The sequence below is a fragment of the Rattus rattus genome, chromosome 1 (assembly GCF_011064425.1).
Source record: "Rattus rattus isolate New Zealand chromosome 1, Rrattus_CSIRO_v1, whole genome shotgun sequence".
Lineage (NCBI taxonomy): Eukaryota > Metazoa > Chordata > Mammalia > Rodentia > Muridae > Rattus > Rattus rattus.
Genome location: NC_046154.1, coordinates 173083004 through 173101213, shown reverse-complemented (window position 1 = coordinate 173101213; position 18210 = coordinate 173083004). Strand labels below are relative to the sequence as shown.

Sequence of the window (18210 nt, the reverse complement as noted above, 5' to 3'; positions counted from 1 at the left end):
ACCCAGGAATGTAGTTGCAAGTACAATTGTAGGGCACACTATTTTACAGGAGAGGTGGGGATAAATAAGGGACTATAACACACTGAACCATAACCTACATGGGGTTTTTTTCTCTTTTTCTGGTAAAAAGTCCAATTACCAGAGGTAAGTTGTGTGGTTTTTCTGCCGTTTGAGCGTGTGTAAATAATAATCCTGCACAATGTCATTCATGATCCTTAGCAAGGCATCCTGTTGAAACTGACAGAAACCATCAAGAGTTGGACTCTTTCCTCTCAGTACAGTAAGAAAGATGACTTACTCCACAAGCTGGTGAGTGTTGCTTCTCTTTGCTTCATTTTGTTCCTCTCCATGTCGTGTGTAATCATGAGAGAACTGAGGGACCAGAATCTGTTTTGTTGCTGATTTTGATATGCTTGGTCTTTATTAGAAATTCTACAACAAGAAGGGTGCTTTAAACAGGGCTGGCCGTATTGCTCATATTTCTTATAAAAGGCGGCCAGTGTTCTGGTACCTTGCACCGCCTTGTTTGTTAGACTGCCAATGTACCATCTTCTCCTAAGATTCCTTTTAGTAAGAAAGGAAGTAAATACAGCAGTCGGTGCAATCAGCTTAGTCCTGAGGGACTGATAAATAGCGCTTTCCCAGAGTCGGTATTGATAGCTTTTCTGGTTCCTGTAAAACTCACCTCCCTCCCTCCCTCTTTCTGTCTCTGCTGTAATGTGTCTGCTGCTTAGCCAAACCCCTAAAGAGGCAGTTAGCCTGATAGCTTACCAAGGTAAAAGCCATCCAGTATACGGAAAGCATTCAGCTTGTGAGGTCTGACTAACTTACAGGTGGGCAGGTGTTAGCATTCTCTGCTGGCCCTAAGAAGTTTGTTTATTTTTAAATTAGCTTCTGGAAAGCAGTCATTTACAAGGCCTTCACATTTTGATTAGATACACCAAACCATATCACAAGATTTTTTTTTCTTTTCTTTTTTTCGGAGCTGGGGACCGAACCCAGGGCCTTGCGCTTGCTAGGCAAGCGCTCTACCACTGAGCTAAATCCCCAATCCCCTATCACAAGATTTGATCTATTTACCAGTGAGAGAAAACTAAGGATTAAACGGCTTGGCCTGATAACTTATTAAGTGAATTGTCCAAGAATGTTCATTCAGCAAGGGAATGATAGAGGGAGGACTTGAACCCAATCTCCTGAATCCACAGTGTGCTCACTTTCCAATAAAGCACATTGCTTCTCTAGTTTGAATACTGATGCCTTTCTTAAAAACTAATATTGCTCTGCTACCATCACATCAGCTTAGCATCCCTTCAGCACAGCTTAACGCTAACCAGCTTTGCCTGTTTAGTTTTATCTACGAATCCAGTCTTTCAACTCTTGGGGTTGATTTTATGCTGTTATTCTGTTATGGAGTTCTTTCCTACTTCCTCTCAATCTCTGTCAGTCTTTTCAGTAAGCAAACCTAACTTTTCTGAACACTTCATCCTATTGGGTCTTACTTCCTTTACCAGCCTAGTAACAATTACCAAATAGGTAATTTTCTGGTTCCTGTAAAACTCCCTCCCTCCTTCTCTCTGTGTCTTTCTGTCTCTACTATAATGTGTCTGCTGCTTAGCCAAACCCCAAATTACCTATTTGGTAATTGTTACTAGGTAAGTTTGGTAAGTTTTATGTTATATTGCATAAACATAGCATGTTGGGGGTTGGTTTTTGGGGGGGGGGTTGGAGGGTTTTTTTTTTTTTTTGGTTTGGTTTTTTTTTTGTCTCTTGAATCATTTCATCTGTGGTAACACATAATATTTTGTTTAGAAACTCGTCTTCATGCTTAAGTTATAGAGCCAAGATCCAGGCCTCGGTGCTTAGGTCTTGGCTCTCAGTCCTTTTGAAAACAATCTAGTTTACCCGGGATCCCACCAGCCATGCAGAGCTCCCAGCTATTCCACTGACAGTGGGAGGTGCTAAGTGATAGTTAGCTAAAAATGGTTCTGGTATGCTGGAAAACAGACGGCTGCCTATAAATACCATTAATATACTATATATTTCAAAAACTACAAGAATTTTAGATAATTTCACTATATAGAAATGATAAATGTTTGAGAAGATAAATATGTTTAACCTGATGTAATCGTCCCACAATATATATGAACCAAAACTTGCATGGTACCCCATTAATATAATTTTATGTTGTTTTGCTTTACTTTTGTTTTTTCTTTTGTTTTTGTCTTACTTTGTAGCCTAGGATAACTCAGTAAATAGCCTACCCTCTTCTGAGATATATGGCTATCGTCCTCTTCCAACTGCCCAGTTGTTGAGATTACAAGCATAAGGCAGCATGCCCTGGTTAATTTTGTGTTCTTGTGTATTACTTAATCAAACAAGGGGCATACAGATGGCCTGTGGGGTGAAGGCACTTGCTGTGGTGCCCAGTGAACTGAAGCTGAAGCTAGAATCCACAAAGTGGAAGGAAATGGTGACTTCCTATAGGTTGTTCTCTGATCTCCGTGTACATACACTCTTTAAATATAAAATTAATAAATTTAATTTAAATGTGTAAATAAACAAAAATAACTTCCAAAGACTGAAGCTTTGAGACGAGAGTTCTGAAGTTACTCAGTCTCCCTCCGAGCACGTCCCAGGCTAGTGTGAGAGCTGGCCTACTGTCCGAATGCCGCTGCCTCATCCCTCACCCCCCGCCATTCTGGACGGCAAAGTCCACTCTAGCGGATTAGAAAGACTTCATCCTTCCAGCCACTCTGCTCAGTTCTGTTCATGCTTAAGGCTAGCTCAGCTCTTCCCTCTTTTTCTCTGACTTGAAATTTAGTGTTTCTATGTCATTTTTACAAATGCCCCTGTACCCCTGTACACACTTTTTTGTAATTATTTACTTTCAGTTGTCCTCAAAGCCTTAAGTATGGACACTCACAGGCTAGGGTAGCCGCGATGGCAGAACACTTGCCTAGCATGTCTGAGGCACGGTCTTCAGTACTGCTGAAAGAGAGGCTTGTAAGTCCTGTTCACTTGCTGTCTTCAGTGTCTGAGTATCCATTTTTAGAAGGCCCTGATCCCTCTGATAAAGTGTAGTAGTTACATTTCTGTTCCTGTCACAGAATCATGGTCAAGGCAGTTTATAAAAGAAAACGTTTATTTCAGCTTACGATTTTAGAGGGTTACCGTCTATGATAGGTCTCATGCTTTGACTGTTAAGCAGGAGACAGAAAGCACAGTGAAAATGGCTCAAGTTTTTGGAAACTCCAAAGCACATCCGGGTTACACACCTCACTGAACAAGGTCACACCTCCTACTCCTTTCCAACCAGTTCCACTAACTAGAGACCAGGTATTCAAATGTGAGCCCCTGGGGGCCATTCTCATTCAAATCAGCACACTAGCTCAATTGTTACACTACACAGAGTCAGCATTTTTTTGTGCTATATTTTCTATGTATATTATATTTCACTTGCATTCCAGTAATTTAATGAAAATTTATTCTATTCTATTTATTGATTTAGTCTATTTATAAATAGACTAGGTTTAATAATCTGTAATTACTTTAAATTCATTATCATAAATTTATTTTTCATATTGTGTAGCTTAATAGTGTCCACCTCAATTTTTATCGTTTTATATTTACAGTGAAAAATAAAACCACACCTGTCCCACTAAGGAGAGATGGGATTGTGTTTCTTCCTGGATCCTACTTCAAAAATAAAGACCTATAGCTTAAACTATACCAAACTTAGCTTTTGATGAAGTGTTATGTATGTATTAATACTCTCTCCCTGTGTTTGGATGCAAGGACACCGGGTTTCGCCTGGACGCACTGCACGCCATCCTGCAACAGGAAGTCCTGCTCCAAGAGGATGTGGAGCTGATTGAACTGCTTGATCCCAGCATCCTGTCTGCAGGGCACCCGCAACAAGAAAATGGACACCTTCCAACACTCTGCTCCCTGGCAACCCCTAACATTTGGTACCGTCCAGAAAACATCTCTCTTTTGACTGCTTACAAATACACTGCTTGCAATCATCAGAAGAAGTCGACTATAATATTCTCAATTGTTAAGGTCTTATAACTATTCCATGTTTATGTTTAAAGTTACAACAAATACAGTGATACACCAGACGTTTAAAACATTAATTTATTAAAATAAAACAGAGCCAGAAAATAGCTATCATGTATTTATCCAGCTCAGTAAAATTAATTCTGTATTTTGCAATTCAACAATTAGGGATAAATTCCTCCAAGTATCAGTACAGCAATGCAGTGCACATATCCGCCCCAGCCAGATGATGTCATAACTGTGCTACCAAGATACTGAAGGTTGAGAGATGGAGAAAAAGCACCAAGTACTGATCTATTAGCTGAGAAGAGATCAGAACTGATAACTAGTGATTTGAAGAGCTTACTTGGGAAGCTGAGGCAGGAGAATTATGGGGTCCCAGGAGTTAGGGGCCAGCCAGGGCAATACAGCAAAGACCTTGTCTCAAAATTAAAAAACACAGTCAAGTAAAAATCCTGAAACCTTTCAACTACCGGAAAATATCTGGGTCTAATGTAAAAGTCCTAGATCATAATCTGTCTTAAAATAGTCTTTTCAAAAAGAAATGACAAATACTAAACGATTTTATGTATGTCCATACATGTGTGGGAATTGTTGATGCCCTTATCCTATGCACTTATCATGCTTGACAGAGAGGGGAAGAATGAATCAAGGGTGTACGACGTTACTGCTCACACACTTCAGGTTCCATACGCAGCTGCATGAACTGTCCTGTGTTCTGAATTTCTTTCCTGTCACATTGTCCTGGATAGCCAAGTATGTTTCCAAGACAGCAGTCACTGAAATAGCATCATGAGGAAATAAACATTTTTCTGTAAAAATAGAAAAAATGTACCTGGCAGAGTGGTGTACACTTAGAGTCCCACAAGTCTGGTTGTAGCCAGGCTACTAAGATGCTTGCTTGAGCCCAAGCATTCAAGACCATTGTGGACAGCACAGTGAAGACCTTGTCTTTAAAAGACCCACAAAAATAGATCTCTATGTGAATATTATAAATACTTTATAATAAATTAATTTAAAGGTCTGCACAGAATGAACTGTTGATGTTAAGCACTTAGGGGCTAGAGAGAAAAAGCTCATTTCCTAATGTTTGCCATGCAAGTTCAAACCCAGAACTCACCACACTTTTTTTCTAAGGCTTGGTATGGTAGCATAGGCTTGTAATACCAGTGCTGGGGTGTTATAAAAACAGGAGCTCTCAGGGTCTCAGTGGACAGCCCAGCCTAACCTATTTGAAAAATTAAAAACAAAATACAAAATGGGCTGGTTATGATGCTGCATGCCTGTAATCCAAGCACTCAGGAGTCAGAGGCAGATAAATCTCTCTGCATTTGAGGCAAACTTGGTCTACAGAGCAAGTACCAGCTAGGCTACACAGAGAGACCCTGTCTCAGAACAACACACGAGTGACAGCAATAAAACCAAGGTGTGTAGCACCTGAAGAATGGCACTTAAATTTGACCTCTGGCCTCCCATGCACACACACACATATGTGCACATGCGGATTTTAAATATTAGCCACAATAGTGTTTAAAGGTGATTGCCTGAGCAATTATGAGATTTTGTAAATGTTTTTAGAGTTTGCTGTTGACTTCATTACTGTTCTATTACTGAGGAGACTCCATGACCAGGGCAACTTATAACAGTATCTAGTTGGGACCTTGCTTACAGTTTTAAAGGGTTGATTCATGATGCTCATGGCCAGAAGCAAACAGGACAGGCATGGGGCTGGAGCAGTAGCTGGGAGCTTTACATCCTGAATGGGCAGCAGACAGTGAGAAAAGAGAAACTTCAAAGCCTACCTCCAGTGACATTCTTCCTCCAACAAGGCCACACCCACGTCAATAAAGCCAGGCTTCCTAATAATTCTTCTCAATAATTCCACTCCCTAGTGACTAACTATTCAAACACATGAACCTATGTGGGCCATTTTTATGCAAACCATCACACTGTTGATGATATAAAAGTAAACTGTGCTATTTTAATTTCTGGTTTTACCAGGATTGTAAATTGTCTTAATTTAAAAGTAATGGGTTCTGAAAGAAGTTAGGGCTAACATTTATTAAGAAGCATTCTCTAAAGTCAGACTGGGAGATAGTTCTGTGAGTAACATGATTGCCACACAAGCAGTAGTGCCTGAATACGGAGTCCTGGCACCCACATACAAGTCTAAAAACCAGGTGTGCTGGTACGAGTGTGTCCTTGCAGTGTGCAGGAGGAGCCAAGCAGGCCCTGAGACGGTGATGGCCACACACCGTAGTCAAGATGGTGGCTTTAGGTTCCATGAAAAGACTGCTTAAAAAGTAAAGTGGAGAGTGAGGGGGGAACATAGGCACATGCAACACAACAGCGTTGTCATGTCATGTGACTTTGAGGATGACACTAACTCCCAGGTATAGCTGATGCTGTTTTCACATGTCCTTAGATACAGTACCCTGTGTTCTTGTCTTATGTGTATGCATTTCACCAGGCTTCACTCCTTAAAGGAAGTGTTTTTAACCCCATCATCCAAAATAAAAGTTTTCCACATACTTTTATTTCCATTAATGGAGTACAGGGGTGCAAGCAGCACTTGCCTGTTTATGATCTGTGGCAAGAATGTGTTTTCAAGTTAGCAGTGATTATTAAATTAGATGACTACTCAGTCACCAACTATGTTCTATTATTGCTCTTCTGGCTTTGGTCTTTTTGAGACAAGGTTTTATTCTGTAGCCTACATGTATCCAGCCTCCCAAGTGCTTGGATTGTAGACACACACCATCATGCCTTCAAGTCCGGCCTAGAATGGCTTCTGTGTAGAATGGGTTTTTGTGCAAATGGCTTTAGGTAAAACAAACTCAAAATATCTCTGAGATACTGTTCTTATTTTCAAGTTTATAAAATTGTGTTTTTTAATCTATAATTTACGTATTAGATACCATACTTCCTAAAACAGTTGTAGAGGACAATTCTTTCCAACGTCCTTTACCTAAATTCACCAGCTGAGATTTTAATACCTAGGCAACATCATCTGATGCACTAGACACATTGCCCTATTGCACATCACATTTCCAGACTGTTGCTTCACAAAGCTAGCCTTGCTGTAATCAGCTGGATTCTATTACTGCTTCTGCTAATTGACGTAATCGACGTTGCCCCCCGTCTGACGGCTCCTTTGCTTGCTGTCTGTGTTCACAGGGATGTCTCCATGCTGTTTGCCTTCATTAGTCTGCTCATCATGCTTCCCAGGTGGTGGATTGTGTCTTCCTGGCTGGTATGGGGAATAATTCTATTTCTTTACTTGATCATACGAGTCTTGAAATTCTGGAGGACAGCCAAACTGCAAATGACTCTGAAAAAATACAGGGTCCGTTTGGAAGACATGGCAGCCAATAGCCGAGCCTTCACCAACCTTGTGAGAAAGTCGCTCCGTCTCATCCAAGAAACCGAAGTCATTTCCAGGGGATTTACTCTGTGAGTTAATTTCTCACCTTATGTTTTAGAGGACACTGTTCTGCTGTTTTCTGTAAGGAGAATGTCATCTGTTTTTATTTTTGTGTTACAGTTATGGCAGAAGCCCACATAGTTCATTAGGGAAGAGATAGAGTCGTTAGATACTAGATGGGTGTATCATAGGGTTCTCCTTATCTACTTGGATCCACGTTTTGTGAAAACTGTTTTGCGAACCATAGTTGCTGTGGCCTACTGTTGTGTGACTGAGATAGTGACAGTGTCTAACACTAAACTTCATATGCCGTGGATACCCACGTTTGCTGCCTTTCTTCCCTGTCAGAACACCTCATTGCCCCATGAGATTGTAGATGTTTCTGACATGAACTCACTTTAAAATGTCAGCATACATTCTGACACTCCCCGGCTGACCACTGGCAGCTGCTGTAGCGCTAGAACTTTGAGAATCACGCTAACAGTGGTGCTGCACATTCCCATGGGAAACGAAATACTCACCATTGTAGCTGTCGATGTTTACACTGCAGGCTATGCACTGCATACTTACTGAAGGGTAATAGCAGGACTAGGTCGAAGGCTCAGCAGGTAAGAGCACTGTGCAGCATGAGGACTTGAGTTCGCATCCCCAGTACCTGTCTAGAAAGCCAGGCGTGGCGACGTGATGGAGCTGTAACCCCAGTACCGTAGAGGAGCAGGGACAGGAGTATTGCTGAGACTTACTGGCCACGGGCCTCGCTCTAGGTTCCATGACAGAACCTGTCTCAAGAGAATAATGTCATGAAAGTGCAGGGCAAGTGGCCTCCTTGCGTACACTGGCATCTGTACCCATGTAAATATACACATGTGTGCACACCACATATCACACACAGAGGACGGGGGCTTACACTCATGAGGGACAAGCTATGTCCCATGTGCTATGCTAGTCGTTTTACATACAGTTCAGTTATTCGGTTGTTCACATCCATCACCTCCAACTGTAGAAGCCCATAGTACACTAGGCTACCTACTGAACATTCGAAGATGGCAGATAGACCGTATAGTATATCTCATAATTTATGTACTTTTAAAAATATTTTAATTAGTGCATATCAGTTATATAGTAAGTTTTGATTGGATATCCCTGTGCATGTACATATTTCAATCATGTTGACCCCCGTCACCTCTCTTGTCCTCTTCTCGATATGTAATGTTTTTCCATTGCCATTTATACTTGGAAAAACAAGTATGCAGTGAACTTTCCTGCTTTTAATGAGTGCGGTGGGGATGCAGTGAAGACCAAGAGAGGGGGAGGTACCACCTGTAGGCGTTGCCGCACTCACTCTGCTCTGCCCTGGATTAGTGCTTCCTCTTGCCAGGAAAGCTGTCTGGAAATCAGAGCAGAGAAGTGGAGGACTGTGGAGCAGTCATCCTGCTCTTGTGCTCCTTAGAACAATCGTGGGAGGACGGAGGTGTGTCTTAGTTAGGCTTGTGTTGCTGGGAAGAGTCCCCATGACCAAGGCAACTCTCATAAAGGAAATGTTTCATTGGGGCTGGCTCCCAGTTCAGAGGTTCGGTCCATTATCGTCATGGCAGGAAACATGGCAGCACAGGGGCAGACATGGTGCTGACGAAGAAGCTGAGAGCTCTGTATATTAACCCTTAGGCAGCCAGAGTGAATGCCACACACTTTGAGCTTCTGAGACCTAAAAGACCACCCAGTAACCCACCTCCTCCAACAAGGCCACGCCCCCTCCAGCAAGGCCACACCTCCTGATAGTGCCACTCCCTATGGGCCTGTGGCAGTCATTTTTATTCAAACCGTCACAATGACATTGAACAGTTTTACACCATCCGTTGCTGGCTGCAGAGCAAAACAATCCTGGGTTTATTGGTTTTATTCTTCCATTAGGTTAGATCCAATTCTTACTAGTAGATGGCAAATTTTAAGTAATTTGTCAAATTTTAAAAATTAAAAGGTCACACTTAAATTAAGTAATATCTCCTTTTCATTGCTGACTTACACAGCACCTTGTTGAGAGGCCTGAGTGATGAGTGAGTGCTTAAGCATGTATACAAGATGCTGTGACTCTTGTCAGTTTTCTGACTTTTACCCATACCCATGGACTTAATATGGAAAGGTAAAGTAGACCGTTAAGCACCATTCACCCCTGGTTATGCTCTGGTATCGTACGATGGCTGGTGGGTAAAGAGAAGGTTTGGAAGACATCACTGCATTGTGTCCATCGAACTGGACAGTGGACAGAAAGTCACAAGGGGTGATTAACCCTGCCTCCCAGTGTCTTAGAAATATCTCGGTCTGTAAAATTGATTGAGCAGAGCACAAACCCTACTGCTCCACACTGAAATCAGGAGTGGTCGGCTTCTGCCTCCCTGAGTCCTTCCTGGCAAATAATTTTACCTTTTTTGTGTGTGTTCCCTTACTTAAAATTAAGCCTGTACGTCTTTGTCCATAACTTTTAGTTTGGTTTTACATTGTAAAAACTCTACTTCAGTGTCTGCTTTGTAGACGTGTGATTTTATGAAGAAGACTCACAAAAGGTGACAGTCTTGTCTTGCTATTGGAGGAGGTTATTGGTTAGAGTAACTGGCAGCATTTAACCCTGCTTATGCTCAGTCATAAAGCAGCATATCCCAGCATGTGCCATTGTTGCAAATGCTTTCCACTGGTCTAAGGAGAGCCTGCGTGTGTAAGCGTGAGCGCAGCTGGCCCTGCACACAGTAACCCAAACTTTGCCTTTCTATTGCATCCCCTGTTGGCCACTGGTCCTGCCACCTCTCTGTGTCCCTCCTTCACTGTGAGTAGGTAAGTGCCAGTGGCAGCAGGTGGGTAACGAACTTTGCCCTATGCCTATGAATGTACAGAACACATTCATATGCAGTCGTTAATTGCTCTGTACATGCGACCAAACAAGTGGTTGGTGAACACTGTGTAAACGCATAGTAAGCATGGAGAGTGTTGATAATGAGCCCCTCCTGCACCCTGTTGATTCCAGTTTCAAAACCTGTAAAGGAGTTCTACTATAGTGTGTGTTTTAGCAGGCAGAGTGTCTTTGTGTAGAAATCTATACATTTTCCTTAAACCTTCCTCATTTCTATTGTATCTCAAATGAGATTTTCTCTATAGTAGACTAAATATTCCTGGGATGTCATACTTTTCAGTTGTTGCTCTTTGTTTCATGTGTGTGTTCTAGTGGCTTTGTATGTATCAAGAGGAAGGAGGGGCGCTTGATGTCAGATACTTATAATAATTTTAAGAAGGAAATTATTTCTAAGTGTGATAGAATTGTGGATTAGGAAACACAAACTTAGGACACCTGTACAGTGGTATCACATTTTACTTTTCAAGTTTGCTTGACAGGGTCAGTGCTGCTTGCTCATTTAATAAGGCTGCACAGCATCCCAGCCAGCATCTCATCGGCCTTCGGAAAGCCGTCTACAGGACCGTACGAGCCAACTTCCAAGCCGCAAGGCTAGCTACCCTGTACATGCTGAAAAAATATCCTTTTGTCTCCGTGTGAGGCTAACGTGTTTCCAAAGCCCTGAACAGTGACGTTACGCTTGCATCTGAGAGTGAACTTTACATGGAGATTGCCTAGTCCAAATCTAGGTTCTCTCCTCACCTCTGGTTTAGAACTGGAAGTGCATTACAGGGGGAGTGAGGAGGGTAGACAGGAAGGGGTTCTACCTGTGGGTGGGTTATTACAACAGGGGAAGATTCTCAACACCTTTCTCATCACTCGTCTAAAGAAAGAGGTCAAAGAGCTTGGCCTTGTTATATGAAACTCTTGAAGAAAATGAGCAAATGTGGCAAGTGTGTGTCCTGACATGGCAATGACCTGGCAACACAAAGTCCTTCCCTTTCAAACAGGCTCGTGCTGGATCGCCTCAGTTCAAATCTTGGCTACACCGTTCTTACTGCATAGGTGACTAACTGGCTTAGGCTAATTTCCTCCTCTCTGCCTTACTCTCTTCATTTTAAAACAGCAGTAATTCCATGATTCGTGAATTAAGGTCCATAAGTATGTTAAACTGTGGGTAGATAGAAGATTTGCTGGATATTGATCAATGTAATGTTCTGTGTTTACATGTGCCATATGTTCTAGCACTGTGTGCTTCATACAAACCTTCCTGGCTGTATTTTTTTTAGCTCTACTTTATGAAACCCAAAAAGAGAAGTTAAGTGACTTATAATTCAAGCCATATATATGTACATGTATATATATATGTACATATGTATGTATGTATGTATGTATGTATTATATGTAACTACACTGTGCAATCTCTTTGGAAGTGAAGAGAAAACAGTTTAACTCTCATGAAGAACTTGGCTGTCTACTTTCTCTACTGCTAAAAATGTCTGCCACCTACGTGTCAAACACTCTTCCAGGTATTATAGAGACAGAGCACAAACATGAACTACCACTTCTGAGGACTTTTGAAAGTGATCAATAAATAAGCCAGCATTCACCATGCAATATAAATGCTCAGGGAGTCTTCCAACATAGTAGGACAGCGCACCTGACCTAATGGGATTAAAGAAGGCTTTCACATGAATGGGGCCTCCAAGAATGAATAGGAATTGACCCTGGGAGTACGAGTCTGTATTACAGATAGCAAGAAGCAAAAAGACATGGAAAGGCCAGGCACACTGGCACAAACCTTTGATGCCAGCAGACGCAGGTAGATAGTTCAAAGTCAGCCTGGTACACAGACCGAGACAGCCCAAAAGCCCACTATGGAAAACAAACAAAGAGAATGGGAAGAACAGATTTGACAGTGGCTTGGGAACTCCATCCTAGTAGCTAGTCATCCAGTGCATTTTTCTTGAACACAGAACACCAGTCAAGCTTTTTCAGTACTGCTGACCTAGCAGTGAACTTACTTCACTGGATGATAAAAAATGGACAGTTAAGATTTCTGGGTATGGCAGGTGGTGGTGGCATATGCCTTTAGTCCTAGTACTCGGGTGACAGAGGCAGGCGGATGGCTGAGTTTGAGGCCAGCCTGACCTACACAGTGAATTCCGTGACAGTCGGGTACACAGAGAAATCCTATCTCAGGAAAAAAAAAGGGAGAAAAATAAGTTTTGCTTTATATACTTAAAAAGGGTTAAAAGTAATGCAGACATTGAGGATTTTGATATGGATTCTTTAGACTTTGACCATATCTAGAAGAACAGAGCACCTAAGATATGTCTGTGCACAGGGCTCCTGGTAGATTAACTCATGCATGAACTCTCTTGCCACACTGAGGGATTCCCACTGAAAAAGACCAAACTGTTAAAAGCTAGAAGAGGTTGCACGGAAAAAAAGATATCCTAGAAGGAATTGGAAACACACACAGTATGACACAGGAATAAATTCAGCATAAATGCAAATAAAAGGGTTTTGTAAGATATAATACTATCAAAAGCAATTAAAGAAGGGAAATAATCTGAATGATACCGATTAGTGCCCGAGGAACATAATGAAGACGGTCAGTGAAGCAAGCTCGAGCTGACGGCAGGTGCCAACTCCAGTCTGGGAAGTGTTGGACTGGGGGATGGGAGAGGCAGAGACGTACTTGTACACAGAGGGGCCCTGAGCCCCTACACAGTAAAGGACATTCTACAGCAGCTTTACAAGGAAGCTTCCCGAAACAACAGTGTTTTAGCCGCTGAAGAGTTACTTTTCTGGCTATGTGTTTTTATTACTTTCAGACTAGCAAGAAGTTTATGCTGTACACTGAAGGGGGCAGCAGGCTAGGCAGTAACTAAAGTGCTACCTGCCTGCTTTCAACTGTTTAAATAAGACGTTTTATTCAAAGTACCCCATAAGATGCCTGAATGTTATATCCATATCTTAAACCTTACTATTCGTTTCTTTAAAATAACTGAGACAAATCTTCAGTCTGTGTTCAAAATAAAATTAGTAAATATAATGTTCGTGTATTTGGGTCTATCTTACATGTGCTAACGAAGAGGTGTTGGTTGCCTTAACCTAATTTAACCTACCCCCTGAACTCTGAGAGTGACAATGTCACCAACTACATCTGTGTGGTACCTTTTAAGGAGCTGGGGCTCGGACTCAGTGAAGACCAGATATCAGAAGAGGAAGCCCGGAACCTGACGGATGGCTTCAGCCTGCCAGCCTTGAAGGTAACCAGCCCACTTAGGAGGAGGGACACGAGTACACACTGTGCCATTGCTCAGTGACACACGCGGTGCTCCTCTGACCCTTCCGTGCTGCCAAGCGCCATGTGCTTTAGGTGTCATGACACAGGCTAAGGGCCGAGAGATCATACACCTCAGTGAAGAGATCCCTGTATTTTGGTGCCAGTGCTCTTCATTTAAAACACCATAGCATCTGTTTAGAAATAGGTGAATTACTTGATAGGAAGCCCTAGTGAGTTTGTCTCAACAAACCTGGGCAAAGCACTTAATATATATCTCTTCCTTTGTGTGTATATAATATGCATATCTTTCTCTATATGTATATAATATGTATATCTTCCTTTGTAAAGTCCCCAGGATATTTTCTTCATGCCTTAGAAAATAATTTTTCCACTAGACACAGTCACATGAAGAATATAATGGACAATTAAAAGTTAAACTTCAGACTTCAAATACTATATACTTTAAATGCAATAAAGTAAACTAGAATAACTTTATAGACTTATGGAGAGTACGGAGGTAATAAAGCCTACAAGGGTGGGAGTTGGACTCGATGACATAGTGTGTGCCCTGATATGCATGAGGCCCTTGGCTGCATCCCCAGCACTGCACTTGCACTCAAGCAAACAAAAAGAACAAGCAGAAGCCAGGCAAGGTACACGAACTGGCCATCCTCGGAGCAGAAGTACAAAACAGCCAGTGCAATAGACTTTTTAATTGTACTCTTGAAAGAAATTCAATAGGGATACCAAGTGTTTGACAAAGGAAGTTGATTATTGTCAACTCATTATCAATGATATTATCAATGATAACTTCATTATCAATGCAGATTCAGGAACTCAAATTCAGGTGGTGACAGCAAACACCTGACAAGTGAATTCGAGCCTTCACCAAGGTGGATAGCTGTAGCCCAGAAATTCCACTCTACGTGACTGATGAGGATGAACCCCATACACCAAAAGTGTGCTGAAAGCTATGGCAGTTAGCCTTGGAGCAGCAGTAACGACTTACACTGAAAACACTCCGTGAAGTGCCTTCTTGATGGTCATGTGAGGGGTGTTTGTTTGGTTTGGTTTTGGTTTTTTGAAAGTATATTTCTCTGCTATATACCCCTGGCTGTCCTGAAAATCTGTAGAACGGGCTGGCCTCAAACTCAGAGATCTGCCTGCTTCTCCCTCCTAAGTGTAGGGAATAAGTAAACATATATGCCACCACTCCTGGCTGTGGCCATAGAAACATTAAAGAGAACAAATAATGGGGGGAAACAGAAGACAAGTTATAAAAGCCATGCAGCCCCCATCATCCCAGCACTCAGGAGGCTGGTGCAGGAGAGCAGTTGAAGGCAGCCTGGATCGCACACACAGCCGTGGGCTCCATGGAGATAATAGGTTCTTTAGAGCTGCCCTTGATAACCCTGCAGATGAGTTCAGATATTGGCAGCACTTACCAAGATGTATTTTATAGTGAGATGTGTATCCTTCTTTTCTATTTTTACATGGCAAATTTTTTGGTTTATGTATTTACATTTCAAATGTTGCCCCTTTCCGGTCCATCCTCCAAGAGTTCTTCACCCCACCCTCCTTTGCCTCTGAGAGGGTATCCCTCCTACCCCCTACCCGCCCACCCCCACTTATCCACCCCCCACCTCAGCCCCTCCCTCACAGCCCCCTTCCCTGGGGGATCAAGTCTCTACAGGCACATCCTCTCCCACCGAGACCAGACTAGTCAGCCCTGCTGCGTATGTGCCAGGGGCCTGGGACCAGCCCATGGATGCTCTGTGGTGTGGCTCAGTCTCCAGGAGCTCCTAGGGGTCCATGTTAGTTGATAACTGTTGTTCTTCCTATGGGGTTGCCATCCCGTTCCGCTCCTTCAGTCCTTCTAACTCTTCCACAGGAGTCCCTGACATCACTCCAATGGTTGGCTGTATCTGCATCTGTCTCAGTCAGCTGCTGGTAGGGCCACTCAGAGGACAGCCATGCTAGGCTCCTGTCTGCAAGCATCAGAAATAGTGTCAGGATTTGGTGCCCACCCATGGGACGGATCTCCAGTTGGGCCAGTCACTGGATAGCCTTTCCTTCCATCTCTGTTCCATTTTCCCCCCTGCATTTCTTTTAGACAAAAACAATTCTGGGTCCAAAATTTTGAGGGTAGACCCCATCCCTCTACTGAGGGCCCTGTGGAGGTGGTCTCTACAGATTCTGTCTCCCCACTGTTTAGCATTTCGCCCAATGTCATCCCCACTGAGTCCTGGGAGCCTCTCACATCCCAGGTCTCTGGGACTTTCTAGAGATTGGCCCCATCTCCAGCCCTACCCCCTACAGCTGCAGCTTCTGTTCATTCTCCTGGCCTGGCCTTCCCTCCTGTCTCCCTCGCATACCTGACCCTGCCCCCATTTTCCTCTCCCCATCTCCTCTCCTACTCAGATCCCTCCCTCCCTCTGCCTCCCTTCTTACAGTCCATGAGTTGTATCCTAGGTATTCTGCACTTTTTGGCTAACACCCACTTATCAGTGAGTACATACCGTGCACGTCCTTTTGGGTCTGGGTTACCTCAATCAGGATGATATTTTCTAATTCAATCCATTTGCCTGCAAAATTCATGATGTCCGCGTTTTTAATAGCTGAGAGTTTTTCAGAGGTGGGAACTGTGATAGAATAAAGGAATGGCCGCATGAGTTAGAGTCGATCTGCATGCTAAACCTTTGTACAGCGTCTGCTTCCTCTGCAGCAGTCAGGCACGTGGTTACAGAGGAGCCAGGACTGTGCTTTAGGGCAGGGAAAGAGTAGCAGAAACTGCTAACAATGCTCACAGGGTGCGGAGGCTTTAAGCCATTTCTGTTATTTCCAGGGTAATCCTCATGATCATACTTTTACTCTATAAAACACTGTCTTCTTGAAAGAATAACTTGAGAGGTGATTTTATATTTTAACCTGGACTCTGATTTGACCTTAAATATAAACTATTCTTTAGACCCATCTCATCTTTTTCTTTAAAGGTAGTAAAAACGCAACTGCTTTTTAAAATGTTAGAGTAAATGAGAAGACTCTCAAAATGTCTAAAGCAGAGCTGGTCACTTAATGGGTCCCTACAGTCACTGCCTCTTGTCTGTTATAGAGATACCTATTCAAGTTCACACGCTATGTGCTTCCCTGTCTTTTAAGTTTTATTTTATGTATATGAATGTCTTGAATGCATGTGCATCTGTGCACCATATACATGTCTGCAAGTCAAAGGACGGTGTTGGACCCCCAGACCCTGACTTAACTTCAATTCCCAGCACCACATATAAGCCCCCACGTGGAGCTGGGAATCAAAGCCAGGCCCTTTGTGAGCAGGTGTTATAACCACTGAGCCATCACTCCGCCCTTTTCTTTGCTCCTCGTTGCTAGTCTTTAAGAAGGATTCGGAAAAGCGATTTTGATGTTTTTACGTCTCTTTAAATTATTTTTGTTCAGTCATTAAGATAACTACTGAGTTTCCTATTTAGATTTTGATGTCGTTTTTCATTTGTTTTCTGGTTTGTTTTTTTTTTTCCAATTAAAATGTAATTACATTATTTTCTCCTTTTCCTTTCCCCCTTCCCAACATCTCCCATGTATCCCATCTCCATCGCCATCTCCAAATCATGGCTTCTTTTTCTTTAGTTGTTACTGTAATGTGCACCTTTTCTTTAGTTGTTAATTATCGTGTGTGTGTGTGTGTGTGTGTGTGTGTGTGTGTGAATGCCTAAATATATGAAAATAACCTACCTGTCCACCTGGTGTGTGCATGTGCATGTGTCTCTGTGTATGAATGCCTAAATATGTAAATACATCCTGCTCAGTCCATGTAGTAATTCCTGTGTGTATATGACGTCAGGGCTAACCATATAGTACTGGATAAACAACTAAAGACCCATCCCTGGGGCAGACTACTACCACCGCTCTCAGCATTTCTTAGTTCCCTGTAGTTCTTTGTCTAGGAGTGGGGCCCCACGAGCTTTCCCCCTCCCAAGCCTTCTGCTGTTCTACTTCTTCAGGTCTTGTTTAAGCAGCTGTGTTGCTTAGGCACCGTGGGTGAGTTTCCCTTTCCTTTCTAGGAGACGTGATCTCATAGCAGCTTCTCAAGGACTCTGCTCTTCCAAGCTTTCTGCCCCTCCTCAGTGTTTCTCCTTACATTCTAGATGTATCACCTGGGGCTCGGCACTCCGTGATCCGTTGTCCTTGTACTTTGTATTCTTTGTAGTGTTCTGTAAGGGTCTGCTGTTGCAAAGAGAGGCAATGAGACGTGAGCGCTGTACTTACCAGTGGGTATTATGGTAGATACTTACAAGGACGTTAGCAATCATGCTGGTTTAGTAAAGTGACAATGTTAGGTTCTCTCTAAGATCCTCCCTAGCACCCTGTACTTGGCTAGGTTCCCAGCACCAGACATACTGTCCCTCCTCCTGATCGGGCCTTCAGTTCCACTAGAGAGTTGTTGGTCACCACCAAGATGTACGTGCCCCTACTGCCATGCTAGTTGTCCTTGTGGGTCACAGGAATTACAACTGAAGGGCTGGGTTGTCTGGCCCC

General features: G+C 42.8%; 1 protein-coding gene across 2 annotated transcripts in view; it reads left to right on the top strand.

Moving 5' to 3' along the window:
- Vezt (vezatin, adherens junctions transmembrane protein) overlaps positions 1-18210 on the top strand; it is a 62972-nt gene that overhangs the window by 29022 nt on the left and 15740 nt on the right. Inside the window, exons 3-7 of one of the 2 annotated variants that reach the window (XM_032911553.1) lie at positions 220-309; positions 3796-3968; positions 7237-7512; positions 10865-11002; positions 13495-13642. In XM_032911553.1, the coding sequence (XP_032767444.1) occupies positions 220-309; positions 3796-3968; positions 7237-7512; positions 10865-11002; positions 13495-13642 (825 nt within the window). The remainder of the gene's footprint in view (positions 1-219; positions 310-3795; positions 3969-7236; positions 7513-10864; positions 11003-13494; positions 13643-18210) is intronic. The other variant, XM_032911561.1, reaches the window with a different exon arrangement.